General features: G+C 37.3%; 1 protein-coding gene across 2 annotated transcripts in view; it reads right to left on the minus strand.

Annotated features, from left to right (window-relative positions):
• Positions 1 to 6,388: 6,388 nt before the first annotated feature.
• Positions 6,389 to 24,800, minus strand: part of ERAP2 (endoplasmic reticulum aminopeptidase 2) — a 42,652-nt gene continuing 24,240 nt past the window's right edge. For both annotated transcript variants that reach the window (XM_032403945.1, XM_032403946.1), the window contains exons 11-19: positions 24,517 to 24,692; positions 22,260 to 22,339; positions 21,068 to 21,251; positions 14,909 to 15,065; positions 14,255 to 14,439; positions 11,381 to 11,542; positions 10,690 to 10,830; positions 8,716 to 8,797; positions 6,389 to 8,006 (exon numbers count right to left, since the gene is read on the minus strand). In XM_032403945.1, coding sequence (XP_032259836.1) covers positions 7,863 to 8,006; positions 8,716 to 8,797; positions 10,690 to 10,830; positions 11,381 to 11,542; positions 14,255 to 14,439; positions 14,909 to 15,065; positions 21,068 to 21,251; positions 22,260 to 22,339; positions 24,517 to 24,692 — 1,311 coding nt within the window. In that variant the 3' untranslated portion in view covers positions 6,389 to 7,862. The remainder of the gene's footprint in view (positions 8,007 to 8,715; positions 8,798 to 10,689; positions 10,831 to 11,380; positions 11,543 to 14,254; positions 14,440 to 14,908; positions 15,066 to 21,067; positions 21,252 to 22,259; positions 22,340 to 24,516; positions 24,693 to 24,800) is intronic.

Here is a 24,800-nt window from a genome sequence, read left to right on the forward strand (position 1 = left end):
ATGTAATTAGGATTCCAAACCAAGAAATGGGGTATATTATTAAACTTCAAATTCTGATCTGGAAGTAACTACTAAAATGGAAAAATAAATTAGGCATTTATATTAGTTTGCAAAGGCTGCTATAAAAAATTATCACAATCTAGGTAGCTTAAACAACAGGAATTTATTGCCTCATAGTTCTGGAGGCTAGAAGCCCAAGATCAAGGAGTCAGCAGGGCCATGTTCTCTCTGAAGCACCAGGGAAAAGTATGTTCCAGGCCTCTATCCTAGCTTCCTTGGCTGGTGGCATTATAACTCCAGTCTTCAGATGGCATTTTCCCTGTGTGCACACTTAATGTCCCTATTTTCTCTTTTAATAAGGGAACTAGTCATGTTGGATCAGGGGCCCACCCTTCTCCAGTATGACCTCATCTTAACTGGTTACATCTGCAATGACCTTATTTCCAGTGAAGTCACATTCTGAGGTAATGAGGGTTATGACTTCAACATGTGAATTTTGGTTGGGGGGGATGCACTATTCAACTCATTGTAACAGCATCTTTCTAACAGAAATAAATTTGAAGAAAGAAATAAAGTATCAAGAAAGATGTGACTACAAAGGATAGCATCAAGAAGTAAAAAGACAACCCACAGAATGGGAGAAAATATCTGCAAGTCATATAACTCGCAAGGGACTTGTATCTGGAATATATAAAAACTCTTACAACTCAATAATAAAAGACAAATCAATTAAAAATGAGCAAAAGATCTGAATAGACATTTCTCCAAAGAAGACATACACATGACCAATAAACACACGAAAAGATGGTCCATATCATTAGCCATAAAGCAAATGCAAATCAAAACCACAATGAGAAGCCACTTCACGGTATGGCTAGGCTCAGGCTTAGGATGGCTCGAATCAAAAAGGTAGACATAATAAATGTTGGTGAAGATCTAGAGAAATTGGAAACTTCCTATACTATGGTGGGAATATAAAATGGTGCAGTTGTGTTGGAAAATAGTCTGGCAGGTTCTCAAAAAGCTAAACATAGAGTTAACAAATGATCCAGCAATTCCGCTCCTAGCTGTATAGCCAAAATAATTGAAAATCTATGTCTATACAAAAACTTGTACGGGAATGTTCATAGCAGCATTATTCATAATAGCCAAAAAGTATAAACAACACAAATGTTCATCAAAGAAGTCAGTTACAGAAGACCATATATTGTATTATTCCATTTGTATGAAAAGTTCAGACTGGCAAAATGATAGAGAAAGTGGATTAATGGTTGCCAAAGATGGTAGGGAGAGAGGAGTGGGAAGCCACTGCCCATAGGTATGGGGGCTTCTTGTTGGGGTGATAAAAATGTTCTAAGATCAACCATGTTGATAGACACACTCTGTAAATGTCCTAAAAACCATTGCCTCTGTGACTGGGGCAATTTGCTTAATCTCCCTGGGCTTCATTTTCTCCTTTGTAAACCAAGGAGACAAGTACCACCCTCTTAGGGTTATTGTAAGAGTAAGATGAATTAACACACCAAATGTGCTTTGAACAGAGACTGGCAGAAAATAAGCACTAAGGATGTATTTGCTATTACTATTAGTTGTGAACTGTGAAATTTTAATACCACGTATATTGCATGCAAAAAAATAAAAAAGCTTAGACTTGCAAAGCATAATGTGAGAGCAACAAATTTATTTGATGCTGATATATTCCAACCTGATAATTTAAAATGATGATGCTCTGCAGAAACCGAGTTCTTGAAATTGCTATCTAAGCCCTGCATCATTTGGGGCCCAGCCAGGCTAGGAAGTGTCAGGGATGGTGGACCTTGCTTCCGGCTATGAACACCAATCATAGGTCCTCTTCTATAAAAGTCAGAAGATATAAATGATATTTTTAGAAATTATCTCTAGCTGGAATTTTCGATTGACCTGCTGTTTTGAGGGAGATGTTTACACTCCTGAAGGTTCTGATTCAGTTTTCCTTCTCCTTTATTTCTAGCAGCCTTGCTAGCACAGAGCCTGTCTAAGATTCCTTCCCATTAAATGTGTCCTTCAGGTTTTTGTTTGTTTTTGAGCATGAGAAGGTACTGTAATGTTTATGCAGAAAATTACACTTGACTGTGATTCTTGGCTGACTCCTGGATGACTCAGATGCTCTTTTCCTCCCTCTAGCTGATAACTGCCAGCACAGGTTGTCCGTCAGTCAGCAATATTTGTGGGGTGCCTATGGTGCGCAGAACGCCAAAGAGAGGAGCTACGGTTTTGCTTTTAAGGTGCTTGCAATACACTGGGCCAGTCTGAACAAGCACGCAGGATATATGCGTAATGTGCAACACGTGACACAGAAGTATACATATGTACTAGCAGGACCAGCCTGGGGCAAAATTGACAAGTAGGGGGCTATGAGTTCTGCTAGGTCCCATTTTCCATTTTCCTTCCTCTAATTCTAGATGCTGCCTCACACAGTCAACAAATATTTATCAAATGCCTCCTGGACATAACACCCTTGAGTAAGTGACGGATACTGCCTTCCAGAGCCTCCTACCAAACCAGTGTTTTCTGGAGTGTTGCCCTTGTTCCAGAACCCACCCACCCCAATCCTCTCTCCCAGTTTCAGGTTTTTCTCTCCCCTTAGGGCTCTTTTCTCAGCTAGCTATAAAGAACTAAGTATTCTTTTTTTTTTTAAAGATTTTATTTATTCATTTGACAGAGATAGAGACCGTGAGAGAGGGAACACAAGCAGGGGGAGTGGAAGAGGGAGAAGCAGGCTTCCCGCCGAGCAGGGAGCCCGATGCGGGGCTCGATCCCAGGACCCTGGGATCATGACCTGAGCCAAGGGCAGACGCTTAATGACTGAGCCACCCAGGCGCCCCAAACTAAGTATTCATTTAAACAAAATTTAAAAGTCTCACTAAAGCATGACTAAGGAGTTACAATTGAATAACTTTTATTAGCCCAAAGGAATGAATCTGTAATGGTGAAATTACAGAAGAAAAGGCAACTGGATAAGAGAAGATGTATTTAGAAAAAAAAGTCTATGAGGTTTCCTTTTTTTAGATAGCATTTTTTAGATCTGGACTTGCAAGACCAACACTGCAGGTGTTATTTCTATCTAGGTCCTCAGTGAGATGGAGGAGACAATAGTATGTATATTCCCCTTGACCTTAAAATCCAAACAGCTAGGCTGCCCAGAGAAACAGTTACCTGAAACTAGGAGAATAATATGCTTTTTCTACCATGTAATTGTTTTTCTAGAATATAGGACATTATTTTTAAAACACTGCTTTGAAAAAGAATAAAATAAAATAAAACAGTGCTTTGATCAGTAACTGTTGCCTATAGATAAGGCGCAAGTTAGAATAAGAATAAACAAATGCAAACCTTTAAATGCTGTACGACCTCTCTCATTAACCAACAACTTATTCTTTGTTGCTTAAGTGACCCTAATTTAGTCCTTGAGGTGAGTTGAATTAACTTGCCCAGTCTGACTCCTGAAGGCTCTGTCTGGTTCACATGAATTGTGCATAGTTGTTTCAGACCAGATCTTGTCTTTGATCTTTATCAGCTTGAGTCTCCTGACCTGTTTACCCCTTACCAGCTTAAAAAGCTCTTGTTTATCCTTCTAAAATTCCTACTACTCATCTTTGGGCCTGTATCTGGAGGCATGAACAGAAAGAAAATAAAAGTATATGCTAATCGCCTTGGGCCATGAAGACAATTGTTTCTGTTTCAGAAAAAGTTCTCCAACCCCCATCCCAGCCTCTTGCCATATTTGAGTGTTTAGGGTGTTCAACCTATCCTTTTCCCAACTCAAACTCAAAATAATTAGAAATGAGAATTTCCAAGCTCAGTTTACTAGAGAACAGTTTTTAATGAGGAATATAGTTTTAAAACCAAGAAATAATGTCCTTTGTATTCCTTAAGTCTTTTCATAGACAATTTTCTCTGTCTACCTTAAAATGGGGTTTGTAATTATAACTGAAGTATTGTTCAGATGAGTACAGGGACATGTCAACGTGTGAATTCCTTACAGAAACATGAACCTGAAATGATGTATTGAAAGAAAGAAATATGGCATAATTCAACAGAGGGAGGCATGAACTTTGAAGTGTGGGAAATCATATGTGTAAATACCTAAAGGTGAGAATTAATTAATCATGTACTGAGAATAGAAAACTGGTTTCCTGACTTTATCTGGGAACATGGTAGAAGATGAAAACTTTTGGAGAAAAGAGAACAAAATAAGCAAAAGGTCTTGAAGTTATGGTTGCAAAGTAAAGTTTGCGGAAGTGATTGAGACATAGAAATTCTTTTCACCCCGTCAGCTAAGTCTACATTTCTGAGACTTCCTAGCCATTTCTCCCTATGAATATTGGAAATTTTTCCTGATTTAAATCCTGAAAAAATGATCTGTTAATACTGCTAACTTCCTGATACAATATTAGGCATCCCACAACATTATTTATGAGAAATCGATACTACGCAGTCAATTCTGCAAACCAATTTCCATCCGAAGGAGCCTCTTATGTAAAAGTGTTGGGCATTTGCACATTGTTGAAAATAAATCATTGTAGCTTCTGGGAATATGGTAGACTAGGTACCTTGACTGACCTTCTGGATAAGAATAATTAAAAATGTAGAATTAGAAAAAAATTTTTAATTGTTTGAATATATTAGTGACCCGGAAAGCTAGTAAGAAATAGTCATGGATCAAAAACTAATTGAAGGCAGGAACCCTGAGGGGTAAGCAGAAGGCTGAAGTCAGTGTTCACCTTGAGGGCTTTTTTTTTTTTTTTTTTTTTTTTTTTTGCCTTGGAGCATAGAAAGGACAGATGGGAGAGCCTGAGCTTGCCCAAGTTGGGAAACATAATAGCAAACAAAATTCAGGTACAGCCCTGTTTACAAAAGACTCATCTGAAGCTAAATACAGACAAATTCAAAGTAAAAGGATACAGAAAAATACATCAAGCAAATATCATTCAAAAGAAACCAGTGGTACATCTATGTAAATATCTGGGGAAGCTGTACTTTACCAGGCAAAGTGTTACTGGATATAAAAGATTAACCTTTGGTACTGACAAGCACAGGATACAGGTGTAAAGAGAAAGTGAATTAGTGGTGCCTAGGTGGCTCAGTGGGTTAGGAATTCAACTCTTGATTTAGGCTCAGTTCATGATCTCAGAGTCATGGGATCAAGCCCCAGGCTGGGCCCTGTGCTCAGGGAGGAGTCTACTTGAGATTCTCTCTCCCTCTCCCTCTGCCCCTCCCCCTGCTTGCTCTTGTGTGCACACCCATGCTCAAAATCGCTCTCTCTCACTCTCAAATAAATAAATAAATGTTTAAAAAAAAAAAAAGAAAATAAATTAACACCCCCTTTCAGGAAGATAATTGGCACTATCTATTAAAATATTAGCTTACATAAAACACACACGTGTTTCAACCCAGCTAACCCACTTTTCATAATATTTTTTGCCCTTTCGTGCTCGCTTCAGCAGCACATATAATATTTTTCGCCCTTTCTTCCTTAGGATTTGGAGACATGACTTTGATGAATGAGATTAAGTTTTCAGGGAGCAGACACTATAACAGATAAATGATGTAAAGCCTGTAAACGTAAAGGTTGTAAACCCTTACATGCTGAAATGAAAAATAGTGACTCATGGTTAAATGGAAGAAAGGAGATCAATAACGAATATAAGTAAAACGATGTTGCAGAGTAAAAATGCGGCCATTGGAATGAAATGCGCAAGGATATACTTGAAGTAGGACAAGAAATTCCTATCATGGTGATAAAGTTGGACTCTTGAGGGCTGAAGTCTCCATTCTCCCCAACACAAAGCCTAAAAGGGAGCAAGACATGGGTTTTAGGCTCCTTTGATCTGGAAGATTTCTCATTCTGAGTGGGCTTCGGAGACCACAAAATTCGCCAAAGGCTCTGCGGGAATTCAGCAGGCATGGAGCCGTGTCTGCTCCCTCCATCATCCATTCATGATCTTGTATATCAGTATTTCACAACTTGTTTGTTCATTTGGGGAAAAGGAAGTAAAACTAACTTTTGCAGAGTCTTAGTTGGTACTGGGGGTTTGGCATCTACCATAAAGGTTTTGAAATCCCACACTAAGTACAATAGATTTCTTTATAAAAAGAAAAAATCTCCTTATTTGTTAAACCATTATTGGCACAGTAATTATCGTGTTCATTTTCAACAAATGATAAAACTGCTACTTCTATTACTTCTACTTCTGTACTCAATTCTTAAGAATCTGAGAAGTTACAAATGTATATTCATAAAGAACTAAAAGGAAGAGAATCAAAAACTTGGACATTTATGATAGATAACTTATTATACAAAAGAAAGAACTTAACTTATTTATGGAAATAAATATGACAGCACAGATCTTCCAAAACTCACACACATTCTTCTGCTTAAATTACACATTATCTTGGTGGAAAAAATAACATTCTTTACTCTTTCAGTTTCTTTTTTTGAAAGTACCTATAATTCCAGAGGGATATCACATGTTACACAGACCTTGGTAGGACCACAACCAAGTCAAATCTAGAGTCAAAGATGCTTCAAAGATTCCAAGAAATGATTTGAAAACAAACTTAACAAAATGTGTATTAGGTCAGGTCCAGGGTCCATCCAAACTGTACCCTGTCTCTGACTGTGTCACCAGAGAGAAATCTGTAAACCTTCAAGATATCACTCCAAAATGGATTGGTTAGCACCCTGCCCACCTTGCCCCTGCCCCAATATCCCACCTTCCCTTAATAGCCCAGATAAGTTAATCAGCTGTGTATTGATTCAAATTTTTCTAGAACATGTTCATATCTTCATACTGATTTATATGTGAGCACATGAATTTATTAAATTTACAGCCTGATATTTAAGAGTGGTGGTTTCTTTATTCGTTCCAAATACCTTATTAATAAAACAAATAAGAGAAGCATCTGGAAAAATGTTTCAGAGATCAGGAGTTTCCCTAAAAAATATGAAGAAATGCTAAAACTGGGTTATAAAATACGATGATTCATTTAAATATTTACATTAGCCATGAGTTAACCAGAAATATACACAATATAATCTTGATTTTGCAATTTTCAAAAGATATATTTAAAATGCGATAGTGTACAGTTTAAAGTAGTGAGGTATCATCATCCTCTCCTCTACCTCTGTGCCTGCAGATTTTACTGCCTGTGGAGATGACCTCAGAAGGCTATCCTTGAGGCTCTTAATGAATGTGAGGCTCAAACCAAGCAGCCCTCCTGGCTTTGTGGGTAAACCCTGACACCGAGTTTCTAATAATCTGAGATTTGGTGAAAAATTCTCTGTTTTCCTGAACCTTATACTTCATAATTTGATTCAGATTTTCCATGAATGGTAAAAATTAAATGAACTATTCAGGCTGAGATGAAGGAAGCAGAAAGGGAGGAGATGAAAGGATGCAAATGAAAGATTTTTTTAAAAGAATTGGCTATGTTTCCTTGAAGGTAAAACTGGCTGGGCAAACTCCAGGATACTAAGCAAGGTTAGAAAAAAGCATCAAAAAAGCAAAAAAGTAGCATGCTGTAAGGCCATGTGGATAGTGTACAATGTGGCTAATCTATTACAGCTATGTCCATATACGTACATTCACATCTCCACGTATCTCCATTATTCAGGATGTTTACATTTAAATAGGCTGCTGAACTGGACTTCCCCCACCTCAACATCATACATCTGTCAGCTAGAGACAACAGCTGAGAGCAGGCAGCTGCGGTGGCTGGTTTCTTGAGGCTTCTTAGTGGTTTGGACAAAATATCCAGGACTTTGACTTGAGCTTTATTGACTTCATGCCCACATGTGATGTGCTCTTTCTACTGACCATTTAAGAACTAACCAGTAGCCAAGTCCTCAGAGTGGGAAGATTCTTCTCTAGCCACTTAATATTTTTGGATATAGTTTCCAAAATAATTTGAAAAATATCCAGATGTAATCCTTGGGCCTTAAGGGATTCAAAGAACAGTTTCACCTGAAAAATAAGCAAGAAAAATATTACTGACATGGTTCATAAAATACTTGCTCTTGCAAAGGGTTTCAAAACAGCTTGCAAATTATACAAACACCAGAGTAATAATTTCTCTGCCAACCTTTAAATGGTTATTTTCTTCTCTTTTTTTAATAATTATTATTTCACTTTATCTTCAAACAATGTAAGACAGGAATGATAAATCCTCATCTTATAAGTGAGCCCACTGTGGGTAAAAATGTTAAATGATCAAGCCAAGCCATACAGGAAGTAGTGAGCCAGGATTTAAGTTCTAGAATTCTGAGTTTCCTTAAAGGGTAAGTAATTCAAGATTTATTTTGGAAAGAAGATGTAAAACATTAGAATGCTTTTTAAAAAACAGTAGAATTACCAACAATAGTAGTTTTGTTAAAAAAGACCTTAAATACTCTTCCAAGCTTCAATATAGTCACTTCTGTGATGATACACTATGAAGGAAATAATAAGCAAGCACTCATCTCTCAAGTGTAATTTTCATTTTGAGTGCTATGAACACCTGTATTTTAAGAGGTTCTGGTCCTGTCCCTTCCATTTACTTGCTATGTAACATTGGACAAACTACCTATTTTCTTTTAATAAATGAGAACTTTAAACCAGATTACATCTAAGTTCACTTTCAGTTTTATGACTTGAACATTTATTTTTCAGTTGTTAGCAGTAGAGAGTCACAAACCTCTTGCAACTCATCCTTGGAAGAGAAGTGAGATGTTGTGCCAGAGATGATCATTCTCATGGCAAATGAGCCCAAGTCAAATCTGAAAATGAAAAGGAAACCCACAGATTTAAGTAATAGGAATACTGGCCTTATCTTTATGATATCATATGTTTTTTAAATATATGACATTAATAACTATATGATAAGCTTGTACATTAAAATATATTCTATTAATGACCCTAAGAATAACTTATTCATCCAGTAAAACCCCAAAGCTATAAAATGTATCACGTTTGACCACAAGATAAAAATGTAGACAAAGCCTTTTTAGGAACTGTGACTAGCTTATTCGGCAGTGTTTATGTTTAAATTTATGTTTACGCTCAAAGCAGCATTCTCTATGTTTTTTTTTTATTATGCACTCCATTGGTAAAGATTTTTTGCCCAAGAACTTCCCAAATATACATATTTCTATTTATGTATTATATGGATGTACTATGTTATAGGTTCAACAGAAAATGTAATAGCATAAGAACTAATATATGTAGTAATATGTTCTCCTTGCACTCTCATATACTGTCTTGCACACTTCCCCATCCCATTTTGGAGATCCACTGCATTTATACCCTGAATTTTGTGGGGGGCAATGTTATTTAGTTGAACTCTTCATTTGCAGCCACAGAGCACATCCTTCACCCCAGTGTCTTTATATAGAGAATTTATACCATATGTCAAAGGGATTCGTGCTGAAAAGCAGAGCACAGATAAATCCCAGAAATGATTCCAAGTCCAGGCTGTACACATGGTCAGGCAGGAGGATCATTTCCAGTGACAAAGGAAATCTATGGCATTGAAGAAAAAGTCTGTTCATTTCAGGGGAGGGAACTGATAGTCATGCAAATGACCCAACCAATGATTCCAGTGATCTTTAAGGAAACACACACACACATATGCACACATGCACACACATTATATATATATATATATATATATATATATATACATATATATATACACACACACACACACACATATATATATATATATTTTTTAAGCAGTTTCTAACTGGTCCCATGTGAATGTCAAACCCCTTAAAAGCCTGGGAGAAAGGTGAAAATGCTCTTTTTGCTTACACAAAGCTGTGGGGACTCTGAGTCCTTCATGGCTAACAAATGAGAGGGAAGAGAAACAGGGGATGACTGAAATCAAAGATACTAACTGACACTAAGATAAACAGAGCAGACTGCACAGCTCTCAGATTCAGGATATTTTCCATAGAGTTCGTAAGTGACATTTTGGTTTTGGATAAGGAATAGCTGAGCACCTTAGCAGGGGTTTGTTGTGAGAGAAAGCAATGCCATCCTGTACCTTCCAATGAAGTCTAATCATTATTGATCCTTTATGGGGGATATTTTAGGCCCAGGAGCATGCTGGAGTGAGCTCTGGTTCTCCCAAGAGTTGAAACCCCAGAAAAGACTCAGAACTGATCGTGGTTTGAAGGGGCGGGAAGTAGGACTCTCAAAACACTTCTGATCAGATTTCTTTAATCTCCTCTAAGCTCTCCACTGGGCCACTTCCACAGGGGAACTGAGGGGGGGGGCGGGGATTAGTTCTCATCAAAATTCCTGAAGCTCTCCATTAACAAAGCAAGCCAAATGTATTTGATGCACTATCTATGGCTTCCCTGGGTTCTTCTGGGCTGGTGCATGGGGCCGATGACTGGATTTAACTCATCTCACACTTACTCCCAGCAGTTCTTCTTTGCCTGGACTGAGTGAGAGAAATCTCTTTCCCACTCACTTCTCACTCCTCTCCTCACATCTGGACAGAGTAATTCAGGCTCTTAAGTTTTCAAACAAATAGAGTTCATCAAACTATTTGGGTAGAAATGGGATCATTTATATGCTTTGGGGGACACATCATTGTACTTGGTTTCAGGCGACTGAGCCATCTAGGTAGAAGAACATACACTGGATGTAAATGAATACCAACTTTTTTAGGAGATGGGTCCAATTTTCTCTTAAAAAATTCCAGGATAATTGCTGCCCCTTCGGATTTCTGGCGATCGCATAAAGAAGAAGGGACAACTCCTGTGTCTTGATGACTTCTCCTTCCATTCCTAGTTCAATTAATCTGAAGAAATAAAGACCATTTGACTTCTCATTGTATGTGTGATGTAATGGAAATTAATTCAGGCTACTGATATATGAAGAGAATAGAAGAGAAAGAGGCATGATAAAATTATAATTTACTAAAAACAGTAATAAATTCCTTATTGGCTAACATTTTTAATGTTCCAGTTGAACTTTTAATTTTTTCTGGCAGTAATTTTGTTCACTTATTATTTCAAAGAACTTTAATTTCGCATTTTGTACAACATCTTATACACAAGAATGCATTCTTGTGATCATTTTTCTCCAAGGTTTTTGTTTTTTGTTTTTTGTTTTTTTTCCAAGGTTTTGAAAGTAAAATGTAACCATTTGTCCAATATTGGCCACCTGGTTAATAACTAGGAATATCTGTTTTTACCATTTGCATTATGTATTTTTTGGAAGTAAAATCAAAGCAAATCAAATCTTGATTCAATTCTTTTATGCCTTTGAAGTTGCTGGCCAATATTTTAGTGACTTCATTGAATTTGTATCAGTTTACTTTAACAAGTTAGTTAAATTAATGCACTTACTTCATTAACTTTTCCTGATGTTTGCTGGTTGACAATGCATACAGAATTTTCTTTTTTTCAGCACCTGACATGGACAGTCCATATTGTTCTAAAAGGTAATTCCATCCTACTGTTGTCTGAGCACCCACAGAATACACAACCTTTAAAACATCTGATGGAATGCTGTAGTATGAAGAACAAAATGAAGAAAAAAGTCCTATGAAACAAAAAACCTTTTTTTCTTATTACAATTTTAAATTGCAATAACAGAATCACCCCTGAGTTATTTTCAGTAGTGTGTTAAACCCTTTTTTCTGTCAAACTTTTATAAAAATATTTTATGTAATTCTACTTTGCAAATTATTTGTGGAGTTTTTTTTTCCTTAAGATTTATTTATTTTAGAAAGAGGCGGGGGTGGCAGGCAGAGGGAAAAGGAGACAAGCAGACTCCCCACCAAGCAGGGAGCCCTACACAGGGCTTGATCCCAGGACCCTGAGATTATGACCTGAGTGAAAATCAAAAGTCGGATGCTTAACTTATTGAGCCTCCCAGGCACCCTGTAGGGTTTTTTTTTTTTTCCCCCATTGATGATAAAATGTTAGCAAGCAGACTAATCATAAAATTTTAACTTACCCAGAGATGAAAATAGAAACTTTATAGAATCAATAAAAGAGATGATTTCTGACATATAAAAGTGTTGGTTTATATAGAATTCTAGAATTGAATAATCTGTATTGGTGCTATGTGATTTTTTTATAAAACATGATTACTTGCTGCTTTAATATCACATTAAGAGTATTTTCTAACAGGACTGTCTGAGAGTCATCTGATTCTCTGGGTCTAGAAAATTGTTATTTAGCACAATTGATTAGGTTCAGTCATTTTATAATTTGTAAAACTGGCAAGATGTAATAATAAAATTATTTTCTGCCCACATAAAGAAGATACCACAATTTTGGGGTTTTATTGCCCTGTAGAATATTAACTAGTTTTGATTCCAATTTGGTCTGTGGTTTTTAATTCCAATATTGTTAGATCAATAATAACTGATACTCATTTTGATGGCTCAGGAAAACCGCAACAGAGGCATACGGATGGGGCAAGAAATTTGCATTTATCATGCAGTGACCATATGGTAGGGATTGTACTAGTCTCTATACATCGTATTTAACTGTCAAAGCTACCTAGTGAGATAGTTATTATCCTGATTTTTAAAAAGTGGAAATAAAGCTTGGAAGGTTAAGTAACTTGCACAAGGTGATATAATTAGCCATTCTGAAGATGGGATTTAAACCTATGATTCTAACACTTGTGTTATTTCCACTATATGTGCTTAAATATCCCAAGTGCCAGTTGAATCACATAACAAAGATTAAGCAATTAAATTATAATCTACATTGTTTTGATTTTAGTATATGTACTGTAAAAATTTATGAAAATTGATAACAAATCACACTGTAGTTCCTTGAAGGTAGGGCACACAGTTGTTTTGTTGACTATTTTATTCTTGGTACCTACAAGCAGCCTGGTTCACAGGGAACATGCAAAGAATTATATTTTGAGTACACAAATGAATGAAGTTATTAATCTATGTAAGAAAATTCTTCATTAGGATTACTACTAGTGGTCTTAAAGTTTAGGGGAAAAAACCTATGATATTTAATTATGGATTATGGATTATAAGCATAAATGAGCTTTATAATTTCATAAGTATAGCATCCAATTAAACTTGCTGCACTCTCATATCTAACCTAGAGGGGGGTTGCTGCAGGTAAGATCATCCCTCTTGTAACAAGCATAAAGATGGAATAATATCTCATTATGTTATAGGGCAGCAGGATGTTTACATTTTAGCCCCACTCCTACCACCCAGTCAAACATGAACAAAAAGAAGAGAAAAACAGAGCTAAGAGATCCTTTTCCTAAAACTGATTTTTGGCTCAAATCACAACGACCAGAAAAGTACAAAGAATGCTAGAATTAATGTTTCTAAAAAGAAGAATTCAAGAAAGGATTTCAATAAGCTCACTGAGATTCATTTAAATGGAGAGAAATTATGATGGCTTATCAGCAATCTGGCACAGGAAAAATGGACACCATTACATTACACAGTACCAAAATTGTGAATTTTTTTCTTCAGTTTTAAGGAATGAATTTTCCTTGATTCACATACAAGTTTGATTTCTCAAAACATCCAACTCTAGAGTGAGAGTTTTAACGACAACGATATAAAATCATGTGTTGGGCAGAAATCAAGGCTTACGTTGAAAAGATTGTGGCGTCTGTTAGTATTTCTGGATTGTAACTGCTAAACTGAACTGCAACATAATCCATGTGATCACTGGGCATCTTCCTGATTGTGATAACCACCAGAATCCATTTTGCCACCATATACACACTTTTGATGGCCCAAGTCATCGGTTTACCATCAAATATGAAATTTGGGGTCAAAGTTCGGGTCTGTGGTATTGGATAATGAAGTAGTAAATAGACTTTTTAAAAAGGTATCCTCTCCTTTTTTAAAAAAAACAAGTTTTAACAAATTATTGCTGATGTTTTGACTGCATGTACATTCACATTGCTTTTTATCTTTAAAAGACATCACTTTTGGAGCTTGGGCACCCCCCCCAACTTCTACCCTCTCGCTTTCTGTTACCATGCCAATGGTTATTAGCTCTCCCACTAAAGGGACCTAAACCTCACTTCCCACAAAATCTATTGAGCACTTACTATATGGGAGCATGAAACAATGGTTCGTAATTCCCAGCATGGCTTTCCCCTACCCAGCCCCCCACCATCCTCACTGAAAGGTTTTAGATCTAATGTCTTGCTTGATCAAAGACTTTTGCATCAAAGTGAAAGGAACAAAGAACAGGACAGATGTCTAGATTTACTTTAATTTTCCACTGGATTCCATCCACTGAGAGAAGAGTTCAGTTGCCTTCTGGATGCAAGGAGCATGGTTCAGGTAACAGGCCAGTTTTAAGATGGTTGATCGAAGCATCCTGTCCCAAATAGAGCCCTTGTCACTCCAGCTTTGCGTGTCAATCACTGGCTTAAAATATCGGAGAATGTAATGCTGCAGAAAGCACAGGATGATTTACAGAGAGGCTAAATTTAGTACTTACCACAGCTCTTACCCATTGAAAGGGGTCAACTTTAAACTGTCTGCATGAATCTTCCCCAAACACAGAATTATTTGTATTTTTCTCCTCATTTTCTGGGCCCCACCTACCATACTTAAATGGAGTTTTTACATTAAAAATAGGATTTAATTTCCTATCTGAGGGGTGAATATCAATTGACAAAAGATAAAATCACATTTAGGAGGAATATTTTGCTCATGATCCTGATAGGATCTTCTTAGGTTGGTGATGACAAGGAGCGAGGATTTCCAACCATTCAGGGCAGTGGTCTTGACTGTGCCATCAGCCAGTTCCCTCGGCTTCTTAAAGATTTATCCCTAGGAGGTCACACAAACAGACCAAGACTCACCCATCCTCCAGACACTCTGTTTACTTAGTGAATTTTCTGGAAGTGATACAAACCTTGAGGTTTTCCGTGACATCTGAAACATTCTTTCTGTCCATCATGTGGTAAAACAATTCTAAGTATTCCAGACCTTTGAGAAGTGCGGGGATGCTTGCTTCATGTTGGAGATAGCGAGTCAGGTCAAGGGCTTTGTCTAGGGTCAACCTTCCTGCACTGAGGGACGAAACAAGTTGTTGTTGGTTTGTACGTATCTTATAGTTCTTAATATTCTTAATATTAACACAAATATGATCTAGAGAGCAATAACAGGAGCAGTTCATTATAGCTAGACCATTGGGTTTCAGTCCTATTTCTGCCACTGACTAGCTGTATGATCTTGGGCAAATTACCGAACCTCTCCGGGCCTCAGTTTCATGCCCTGTACATGAAGATAATATTAGTATCTTCTACTGTTGTAAGTATCAAATGACTTCATATGTGTAGAGTGCTTAGAGTCATTCCTAGCACACAGTAAGAGCTTTATAAGTGAAATATTAGCTAATATTAATATTTAGTACCAAATAATATCAAGGTTTGCATGTTATGTCATTCTCTAATTGTTTCATTTGTGGATTTGAATTGTTCCTCCAAGTGAATTTGGAACTTTGAGGACAGGGGCTGTGTCTTTTCTTTTTTTAATGTCCCTCCTAGAGCCTAACAGAGAAGTAGTGATTATTCTGAGTGGGACAAAAAAAGTACTTTCATCTTTTTTTAGAATCTATTTAGATTCCAAAGTTATATGCCTTCTCTGTATTTTCTTTTAATGAGAAGAACAAACAACAAAACTATTATTCTGAATACCAAAACATTAGGGCCTCTTCTGCAGAGGAAATAAACCATTATATTGTCATTTTTGCAAAGTGGTTCTCACATGTGTTTCTGACAGGACTTGTGTCTGCACACGGTCTGTAAGCTATTATTGTCAGCATCCGACTCCCAGATTAAGCATAATAGTTTGATATGGAAACAGATTCCAGAACAAAGGACGTCCCTGTTGAATTTTTCATTAACCTAATGTGCTACCTCCTTGGGGTCTTTAAAATGTTCAATTCTTATCTAAAAAGAGGGAACTGAAACTAGAAAGAAGTGAAATTAAAAAGAACCAACTTTTGTTTGTGACTTTACTCTTCTTAAACACAATGATACACTGCTTTAAAACAGACTTATGAAAAAATTTCCACAATTTTTTTCTGAAGACGGAGCGCTAAACCATATGCACTATGATTCTATGGTTTCCTGTATTTTTTAATGTATTAATCTACCAAATGTCACGATTCCTTCCCATATGTGTGTCATGATGTATAGTGTTGCTGATACCCTAGAGGATTAGCAACAGGAAAAACTAGGTAAAATATCCTCTTCAAAACACAATGTCTTAAGCAATTTATATTAAATAATACTAATAATACCAACAGTTAACATTTATTGAACAGGTACTGTGCTTAGTGCTTTATCGGCATTATCTTATACAATCCTTGAAACAAGACTTTATATTAGATATTATTATTTAAAGCTGGAATTTTAAAGACTAGAGAAGTTTTAAAGACTAGACAATTTAGGCTTGAAATGTTTAGATAATTTGCCCAAGGTCAAACAAAAATTGAAGAGGTAATACTTGAGTCATCTATTTTAAACCAAAATTTGTACTCTTAATTAACTTCATTAACCTGTCCACCTAGTGAAGAAATATTATTGTTTTCCACTGATTCATTAATAACTGTAGGGTTCCTTCTGCTAAATTTAGACAACCCATAAATTTATTGGCTAGAAAGAGCAAAAAAGATTTTGCAACTACTTGAAAGATTGGCTTTCATTTGCTAAATTGTCAATATTCTTCAGTGTTCCTATTCTTACATTTTTAATCTATCTTCTCTGCAATCTACTCAGAGCTTCTCCTTTGAGCAGACAAACCTCCTTCAATGAACCGTGGCCTACTTCTCACCTAGTCTATCAAGTGTCCAGATGTGGGATGGCCACATCCTGGCCAATCCTGGCCTCCAATGTGCTCTGCTACCAGTGTTCCTGAGACATATGGGGCTGAGGATTAAGCTTTCAATCTCTCCTTTTCTCCTAACTAGAGATTCTGTAGTTGTACGGAGAAGCTTCTCCTGAGAGGTGTCCTGCTGGTTACTCTCACTCAATTTGACCTAGATAAACATCTGAAAGGAAATAATATGTCACACTGAATAAAATGAATATAGTAATTCTCAGAATAGGAAAAGCTTACAATGCACAATACTCCACCTGATCCCCAATTTTTTTTCCATTGGTGATCTTGTGACCTGATGTATTCTACATATTATTCTGCTGATAACCAATGACAAAAGAAAGAAAACACTTTGTCTTTCCAGGAAAGTCTAAGGAGGAATATACAAAAGTAGCCAATTCCTCCTTCATTTCCCTTTCAATTTCATATTTCTTCAGTGTGAGCAAAGGAACGAATGGATTGTGCACTAGATTTAACATTTAAAATCATAAAGGTTAAGGCTATATTACACTTGACTGTAAAGATGAAAATTATAATAGATTTTATAAAGAAGAAAAGAGAAATGACCCAAATAAATAAAATCATGAATGAAAGAAGAGAGATCACAACCAACACCAAAGAAATACAAACAATTATAAGAACATATTATGAGCAACTCTATGCCAGCAAATTAGATAACCTGGAAGAAATGGATGCATTCCTAGAGATGTATCAACTACCAAAACTGAACCAGGAAGAAATAGAAAACCTGAACAGACCTATAACCACTAAGGAAATTGAAGCAGTCATCAAAAATCTCCCAACAAACAAGAGCCCAGGGCCAGATGGCTTCCCAGGGAAATTCTACCAAACATTTAAAAAAAGAATTAATACTTATTCTTCTGAAACTGTTCCAAAAAATAGAAATGGAAGGAAAACTTCCAAACTCCTTTTATGAGGCCACCATTACCTTGATCCCAAAACCAGAAAAAGACCCCATCAAAAAGGAGAATTACAGACCAATATCCCTGATGAACATGGATGCAAAAATTCTCACCAAAATACTAGCCAATAGGATCCAACAGTACATTAAAAGGATTATTCACCACGACCAAGTGGGATTTATTCCTGGCCTGCAAGGTTGGTTCAACATCCACAAATCAATCACTGTGATACAATACATTAATAAAAGAAAGAACAAGAACCATATGATCCTCTCAATAGATGCAGAAAAAGCATTTGACAAAGTACAGCATCCTTTCCTGATCAAAACTCTTCAGAGTATAGGGATAGAGGGTACATACCTCAATATCATGAAAGTCATCTATGAAAAACCCACAGCAAGTATCATTCTCAATGGGGAAAAACTGAGAGCTTTCCCCCTATGGTCAGGAACACGGCAGGGATGTCCACTATCACCACTGCTATTCAACATAGTACTAGAAGTCCTAGGCACAGCAATCAGACAACAAAAAGAAATAAAAGGCATCCAAATCGTCAAAGAAGAAGTCAAACTCTCACTCTTTGCAGATGATATGATACTTTATGTGGAAAACCCAAAAGACTCCACCCCAAAACTGCTAGAACTCATATAGGAATTCAGTAGAGTGGCAGGATATAAAATCAATGCACAGAAATCAGTGGCATTCCTATATACCACCACCAAGACAGAAGGAAGAGAAATTAAGGAGTCAATCCCATTTATAATTGCACCCCAAACCATAAGATACCTAGGAATAAATCTAACCAAAGAGGCAAAGAATCTGTACTCAGAAAACTATAAAATACTCATGAAAGAAATTGAAGAAGACACAAAGAAATGGAAAAAGATTCCATGCTCATGGATTGGAAGAGCAAATATTGTGAAGATGTCAATGCTACCTAGAGCAATCTATACATTTAATGAAATCCCTATCAAAATACCATCAACTTTTTTCAATGAAATGGAACAAATAATCCTAAAATTTGTATGGAACCAGGAAAGACCCCGAATAGCCAGAGGAATGTTGAAAAAGAAAATCAAAGCTGGTGGCATCACAATTCCAGTCTTCAAGCTCTATTATAAAGCCGTAATCATCAAGACAGTATGGTACTGGCACAAAAACAGACACATAGATCAATGGAACAGAATAGAGAGCCCAGAAACGGACCCTCAACTCTATGGTCAACTAATCTTCGACAAAGCAGGGAAGAATGTCCAATGGAAAAAAGACAGTCTCTTCAACAAATGGTGTTGGGAAAATTGGACAGCCATATGCAGAAGAATAAAACTGGACCATTTCCTTACACCACACACAAAAATAGACTCAAAATGGTTGAAAGACCTAAATGTGAGACAGGAGTCCATCAAAATCCTAAAGGAGAACACAGCAGCAACCTCTTCGACCTCAGCCGCAGCAACTTCTCCCTAGAAACATTGCCAAAGGCAAGGGAAGCAAGGGCAAAAATGAACTATTGGGACTTCATCAAGATAAAAAGCTTTTTTGCATAGCAAAAGAAACAATCAACAAAACCAAAAGACAACCGACAGAATGGGAGAAGATATTTGCAAATGACATATCAGATAAAGGGCTAGTATCCAAAATCTATAAAGAACTTATCAAACTCAACACCCAAAGAACAAATAATCCAATCAAGAAATGGGCAGAAGACATGAACAGACATTTTTCCAAAAAAGACATCCAAATGGCCAACAGACACATGAAAAAGTGCTCAACATTGCTCAGCATCAGGGAAATCCAAATCAAAACCTCAGTGAGATACCACCTCACACCAGTCAGAATGGCTAAAATTAACAGGTCAGAAAATGACAGATGTTGGTGGGGATGCGGAGAAAGGGGAACCCTCCTACACTGTTGGTGGGAATGCAAGCTGGGGCAGCCACTCTGGAAAACAGTATGGAGGTTCCTCGAAAAGTTGAAAATAGAGCTACCACATGACCCAGCAATTGCACTACTGGGTATTTACCCCAAAGATACAAATGTAGGGATCCGAAGGGGTATGTGCACCCCAATGTTTATAACAGCAATGTCCACAATAGCCAAACTATGGAAAGAGCCCAGATGTCCATGGACAGATGAATGGATAAAGAAGATGTGGTATATATATACAATGGACTATTATGCAGTCATTAAAAGGAATGAAATCTTGCCATTTGCAGTGATGTGGATGCAACTGGAGGGTATTATGCTGAGCGAAATAAGTCAGTCAGAGAAAGACATGTATCATATGATCTCACTGATAGGAGGAATTCTTAATCTCAGGAAACAAACTGAGGGTTGCTGGAGTGGTGGGGGGTGGGAGGGATGGGGTGGCTGGGTGATAGACATTGGGGAGGGTATGTGCTATGGTGAGCACTGTGAATTGTGGAGGACTATTGAATCACAGACCTGTACCTCTGAAACAAATAATACACTATATGTTAAAAAAAAAAAGAAGATAGTAGGAAGGGAAAAATTGAAGGTGGGGAAATCGGAGGGGGAGATGAACCATGAGAGACTATGGACTCTGAGAAACAAACTGAGGGTTCTAGAGGGGAGGAGGGGTGGGAGGATGGGTTAGCCTGGTGATGGGTATTAAAGAGGGCACATATTGAATGGAGCACTGGGTGTTATACGCAAACAATGAATCATGGAACACTACATCAAAAACTAATGATGTAATGTATGGTGATTAACATAACAATAAAATTTTTTTTAATAAGACTATATTACACTTTTTGTTCAATGGATTACATAGGTATTTGGTGAAACCACGAGCTACTCACCTAAATTTTAAACCTGGAGTCAAAAGCTTAAATGCTTAAATGCTCACCCTAAGTGAGTGAAGCAGGCCACTCATGTACCATTTGGGACTTTGGTGCATGGGACAGTGAAGGCCTGGCTTCAGGAAGGATCTGCCACTGCACCCTCCTCTATGTGGAAATGAAGGTCCACAGTTGCCACATCTTCTCACTTTCAAAAGAGACTCCAGAAGTCAGGATTTGTATATAAATTTCCCCACATTTTAAAATGTCAGATTACATGTTTAAATACTGTATGGGTCAAAACACCTTATCAGTAGGTAGGCTTTGGTCTAAGTGGCCAGTATTTGACCTTCATTCAGATCCATCTCATACGAATGACCAACACTGAATGTTTAATTTTGAAATCTAGCATATCTGGTTATGAATAAGTTATTTCCTGTGAAATCAGATGAAATTTTGCATTACCTTACTAGCTGAAATGCATCATGAATCAGACCTAGTCTGTCCTTAGGTCTGAGAAGTGTGTGGTTCTGATTCAGCTGTGTAATAAGTTGGTCCCATCCGTGCCCCTCATAGTGGACAATGTAGTAGCCATTTGAGTCCACATTGAATTTCACCCAACTGGTATTTTCAGATAATTCCAGAGTATCTAGGAGGAGGAAATTGGCATAGCATTTTGTTATCAGCATACATACCAGGACATCTCCAAAACTGTTAGTTCTCATGCTATTACTAATTAATCAGTGGGAAGACACAAAGTTTTGGAAGAATCATTATGATATTCATTTTCATAGTCTACTGCATGGGTTTTTTTGTGGATTATGGTCTTATTAAATTAATAAATAAGTTAATTCATAGGAAAAGGGCTGCTAAATTTGTTCTCAAAAGCAGTCTCTGCAGGTCTAAGAGTCCCAGTTAACCAGATGATAAGCATGATTGGAATTTGACTTAATTTATTTGTGGCGTTGTTACTGGTCACTGAAATATGCATATGTAAATAGATGATCCATTGGTCTAGTCCTCATTTTGGATGAAATAAGGATTCCAGGTTGAACATGACATTATGATGGAAACCCTCTCACATTTCAGTGAGGTGTTCAAAAGAGAAATTAAAATTATATTATGTATTTTTAATATGACAGACACTATACAATGTGGTAAAAATAACATTATCATATTCTCTCAATAGTTCTGTGAGACCTAGTCCCCATTCAAAATAAGATGAGAAAATTGAAGCTCAGGAGGAGTAAAGAAATTTTCTTGGGGTCACACATCTAATAGGTGACATAGTGAGGAGTTGAATCCAGGGCCAATTCGTTCCAAAGTGCATGCTTTTTTCCAATACATATTTTTGCCTTGTGGCATAAGCATTGGGTTAGTAGTTTTTAAGAGATATAAGATAGAAAGCCATCATTTCTTGATATAAACACAAACCTATCTCTAAATGCTAAAAGCACAAAGAAAACTTCCCACTGAATAGAAAATTCAAATTTTCCAACTAAAGGGCTCTTTTAGTAACTAATAAATGGAGAAATAAGAACTTCCCCGAATATGAATCTTTTATTATGAGATTTACTTATAGTACCTTTCTTCCAAATAACCCAGAACATGTTTAATTTCAGAATTGAAACACCTGTTTGGCTAATGAGTTCATTACCTGTCCTTGATTTTAGAACGTGTCTATGGATCACATTAGAGGAACTCGTGGAGTAGGTCAGTGGAATATGCCAGAGGTACCTATGTCAGAAAATAGAGATTGTTACAGACTAAATGAATGGCCCTTTTAATGTTCACATTGTTAGACTCAGATAGGCTGTAAAAGGCACCTAATGGCCCATCTTTCACACCTTCAGTGGCCTTATAAATTTTACAAGCTAAGACTTGCAGATCCTTGAGTATGCAAAAATTCTTCCATATGATTATATGTATACCTAGTTGAGCTCTGTCACAATTATCTCTGCCACCGCTGTCCAAATCTCATACCACAAATTCTGCTGATTGTTTTCTTCTAAGCAAGAGGAAAAAAAATCCAATCTTCCTTTCAGATTTCCAAAAACTCTGGCGGCCTGATATTAATTCAAATAACCAAAGAAAACTTCAAGAAAAGCCTCAAGAGATAAAGATCTGACCTCAGTATGATTTCCACTTATCCTTTTGTTCAACAAAGCCACCCACACCCAACGCCTGCACTGGTAAGTAACTGTAAGTGGTCACCAAAGCCACAGTCTAGGATCTGCAGATCAGCCAAGTCCAGGGAGCAGAAAAGCAGAATGGATTGGAGGAAAAGACCAATTTCAATGGTACTCTGGTTACTTTTCAAATGTTACTACAGTAAATAACAGAAATCGGCTAGTGTTTTTTTGACTTGCTAACAGGTTCTAGAATTCATTTCCTCTATCACACCAAGCCATATTAGCTATAGTAATCTTGCACATGTAAAATGATGTGCTTGAAAATACCAACAGGTATAAAACAGAAAGAGGAATAATTGAGGATGTACCTATTGGTCTTCAGTAAAATATAAAACAATGAAAGAAACAGCATACGCTGACTTTATCTAGCTAAATGTCAGAAGAGATAATCAACCTGCCAACCCGTAAAGTATCGATAATTAACAAAGCAATTGAAAAATTTATACAAAAAGGTAAAAATGGACACATAGATATTGCCAAGATTTAACAGAATGATCTGGATTGATCTTGGCTCCAGAAGGAAAGGAATTTTTTTCCCAATAAACATAGCTGGGAGTGTAAAAGAGGGAGAGTAGCATTTCATGAGTTTGGATAGGCATGACTCGGATAGTAAGAATTTTATAAGAATCATCTAAATACTGCCTCGGAGGAAAAATACACATCATTGTAATAGATATTTGTTATCCTGGCCCATCCACACCATTGAACTCCCCCTTGACATTTTGATAAGTTACAAAAGCGTGAATCCCGCCTTCCCAGTAACGAATCAAACATTAAATTTTCCAGGCTGCGTTGTCAAGATATAAACTGTTTTAAGCTCTCTGAGGTTCAGACTTCAGAAGGGCACACAGAAAAATGAAATGATGTGTACACACAGAAGTGGCATAACAGTTGCTGTTGGGTTGGAAACAGGCAACTGACCAAATAGAAAAGAAAAACAATATATTCTCTGTGTTAAAGACCCTGAATTTGCTTCTGATTCTCAGAAAACTTCTAGAATTGTTATTAGACAGATAACATCCCTAGAAAAAGAAATAACAATCGTAAGAGCCGTACAGATGCACTTGTATTATTTCATTTAAAATTGTCCTCCTTCATCTCATGGATAGAACTAATAGAGCAGAGAAATGTGGACAGTGCTGTGTTTCTTGATTTTAGTAACGCCTTGAACACGTCTTCTTAGGATAGGCTGGTGAACGAGATGATAGTACGGTTCATTGGATTTACTTTCATTATTACCATGACACATCATATGTTTTAAGATATCCCGTTTATAGTCAGTTACTGAAAAACAAAAGGCCACAAGAGGTTTAATTCACAGGATTCACAGGAAGGTAATTCACTGCCTAGGGGATATATTTTCTCTTCTGATAAGATGTGTAGCTGTGGTAACACTTTCTAGGTATGCGCTAGTCACACAACTATGAGGCCCCAGAAATCTAGGATGGAAAAGAGTAGGACACATTTCAACAGAAATACAAACTGACCGCGCTCTGCATCAGAGCTGAGCGGCTGCTGCGGAATTACTAAGAACAGAGCTGCGCGGCAAGGCCGTCGGGGCCGCCCGAAGCTCCTTAAGTCTGTTGTCAAGGCTAGTTCGGGCCTCTGATTCCTGTGTAGAAAGAGCATCCACCACGTTGCCAGAGAAACTGAAAGAAAGCTAATGGAACAAGGAGCAAGCTGAGATGAAGTGACCCAGGCGAACAGAAGAAAAGCAGCCACCTCTCCTGCAGGGCCCTCCATTCAGGGTCCTCTTTGAAAACACCGCTCAGGAAGCGCTCCTGCTGCAGCCTGAGGGAACGCCCTTCTCGTGTAACCACCACCAGGGCGATTCCTTTCTGCTGAGTCCACGTCGTCATCATCTCCTTGACCTCCACGTTTTCCCCCAGGAAGGCGAGCTGAAATGACAAGTGACTTTGGTGACTCGAGACAGAGGAGAGCAGAAACGCAGATCTCCTTGGATGCCAGAAACAAGGCTTGAGGAGGAAGAGGGGAGGCTTCCCGCT

This window comes from Phoca vitulina, unplaced genomic scaffold (genome assembly GCF_004348235.1).
Source record: "Phoca vitulina isolate PV1807 unplaced genomic scaffold, GSC_HSeal_1.0 scaffold6, whole genome shotgun sequence".
NCBI lineage: Eukaryota > Metazoa > Chordata > Mammalia > Carnivora > Phocidae > Phoca > Phoca vitulina.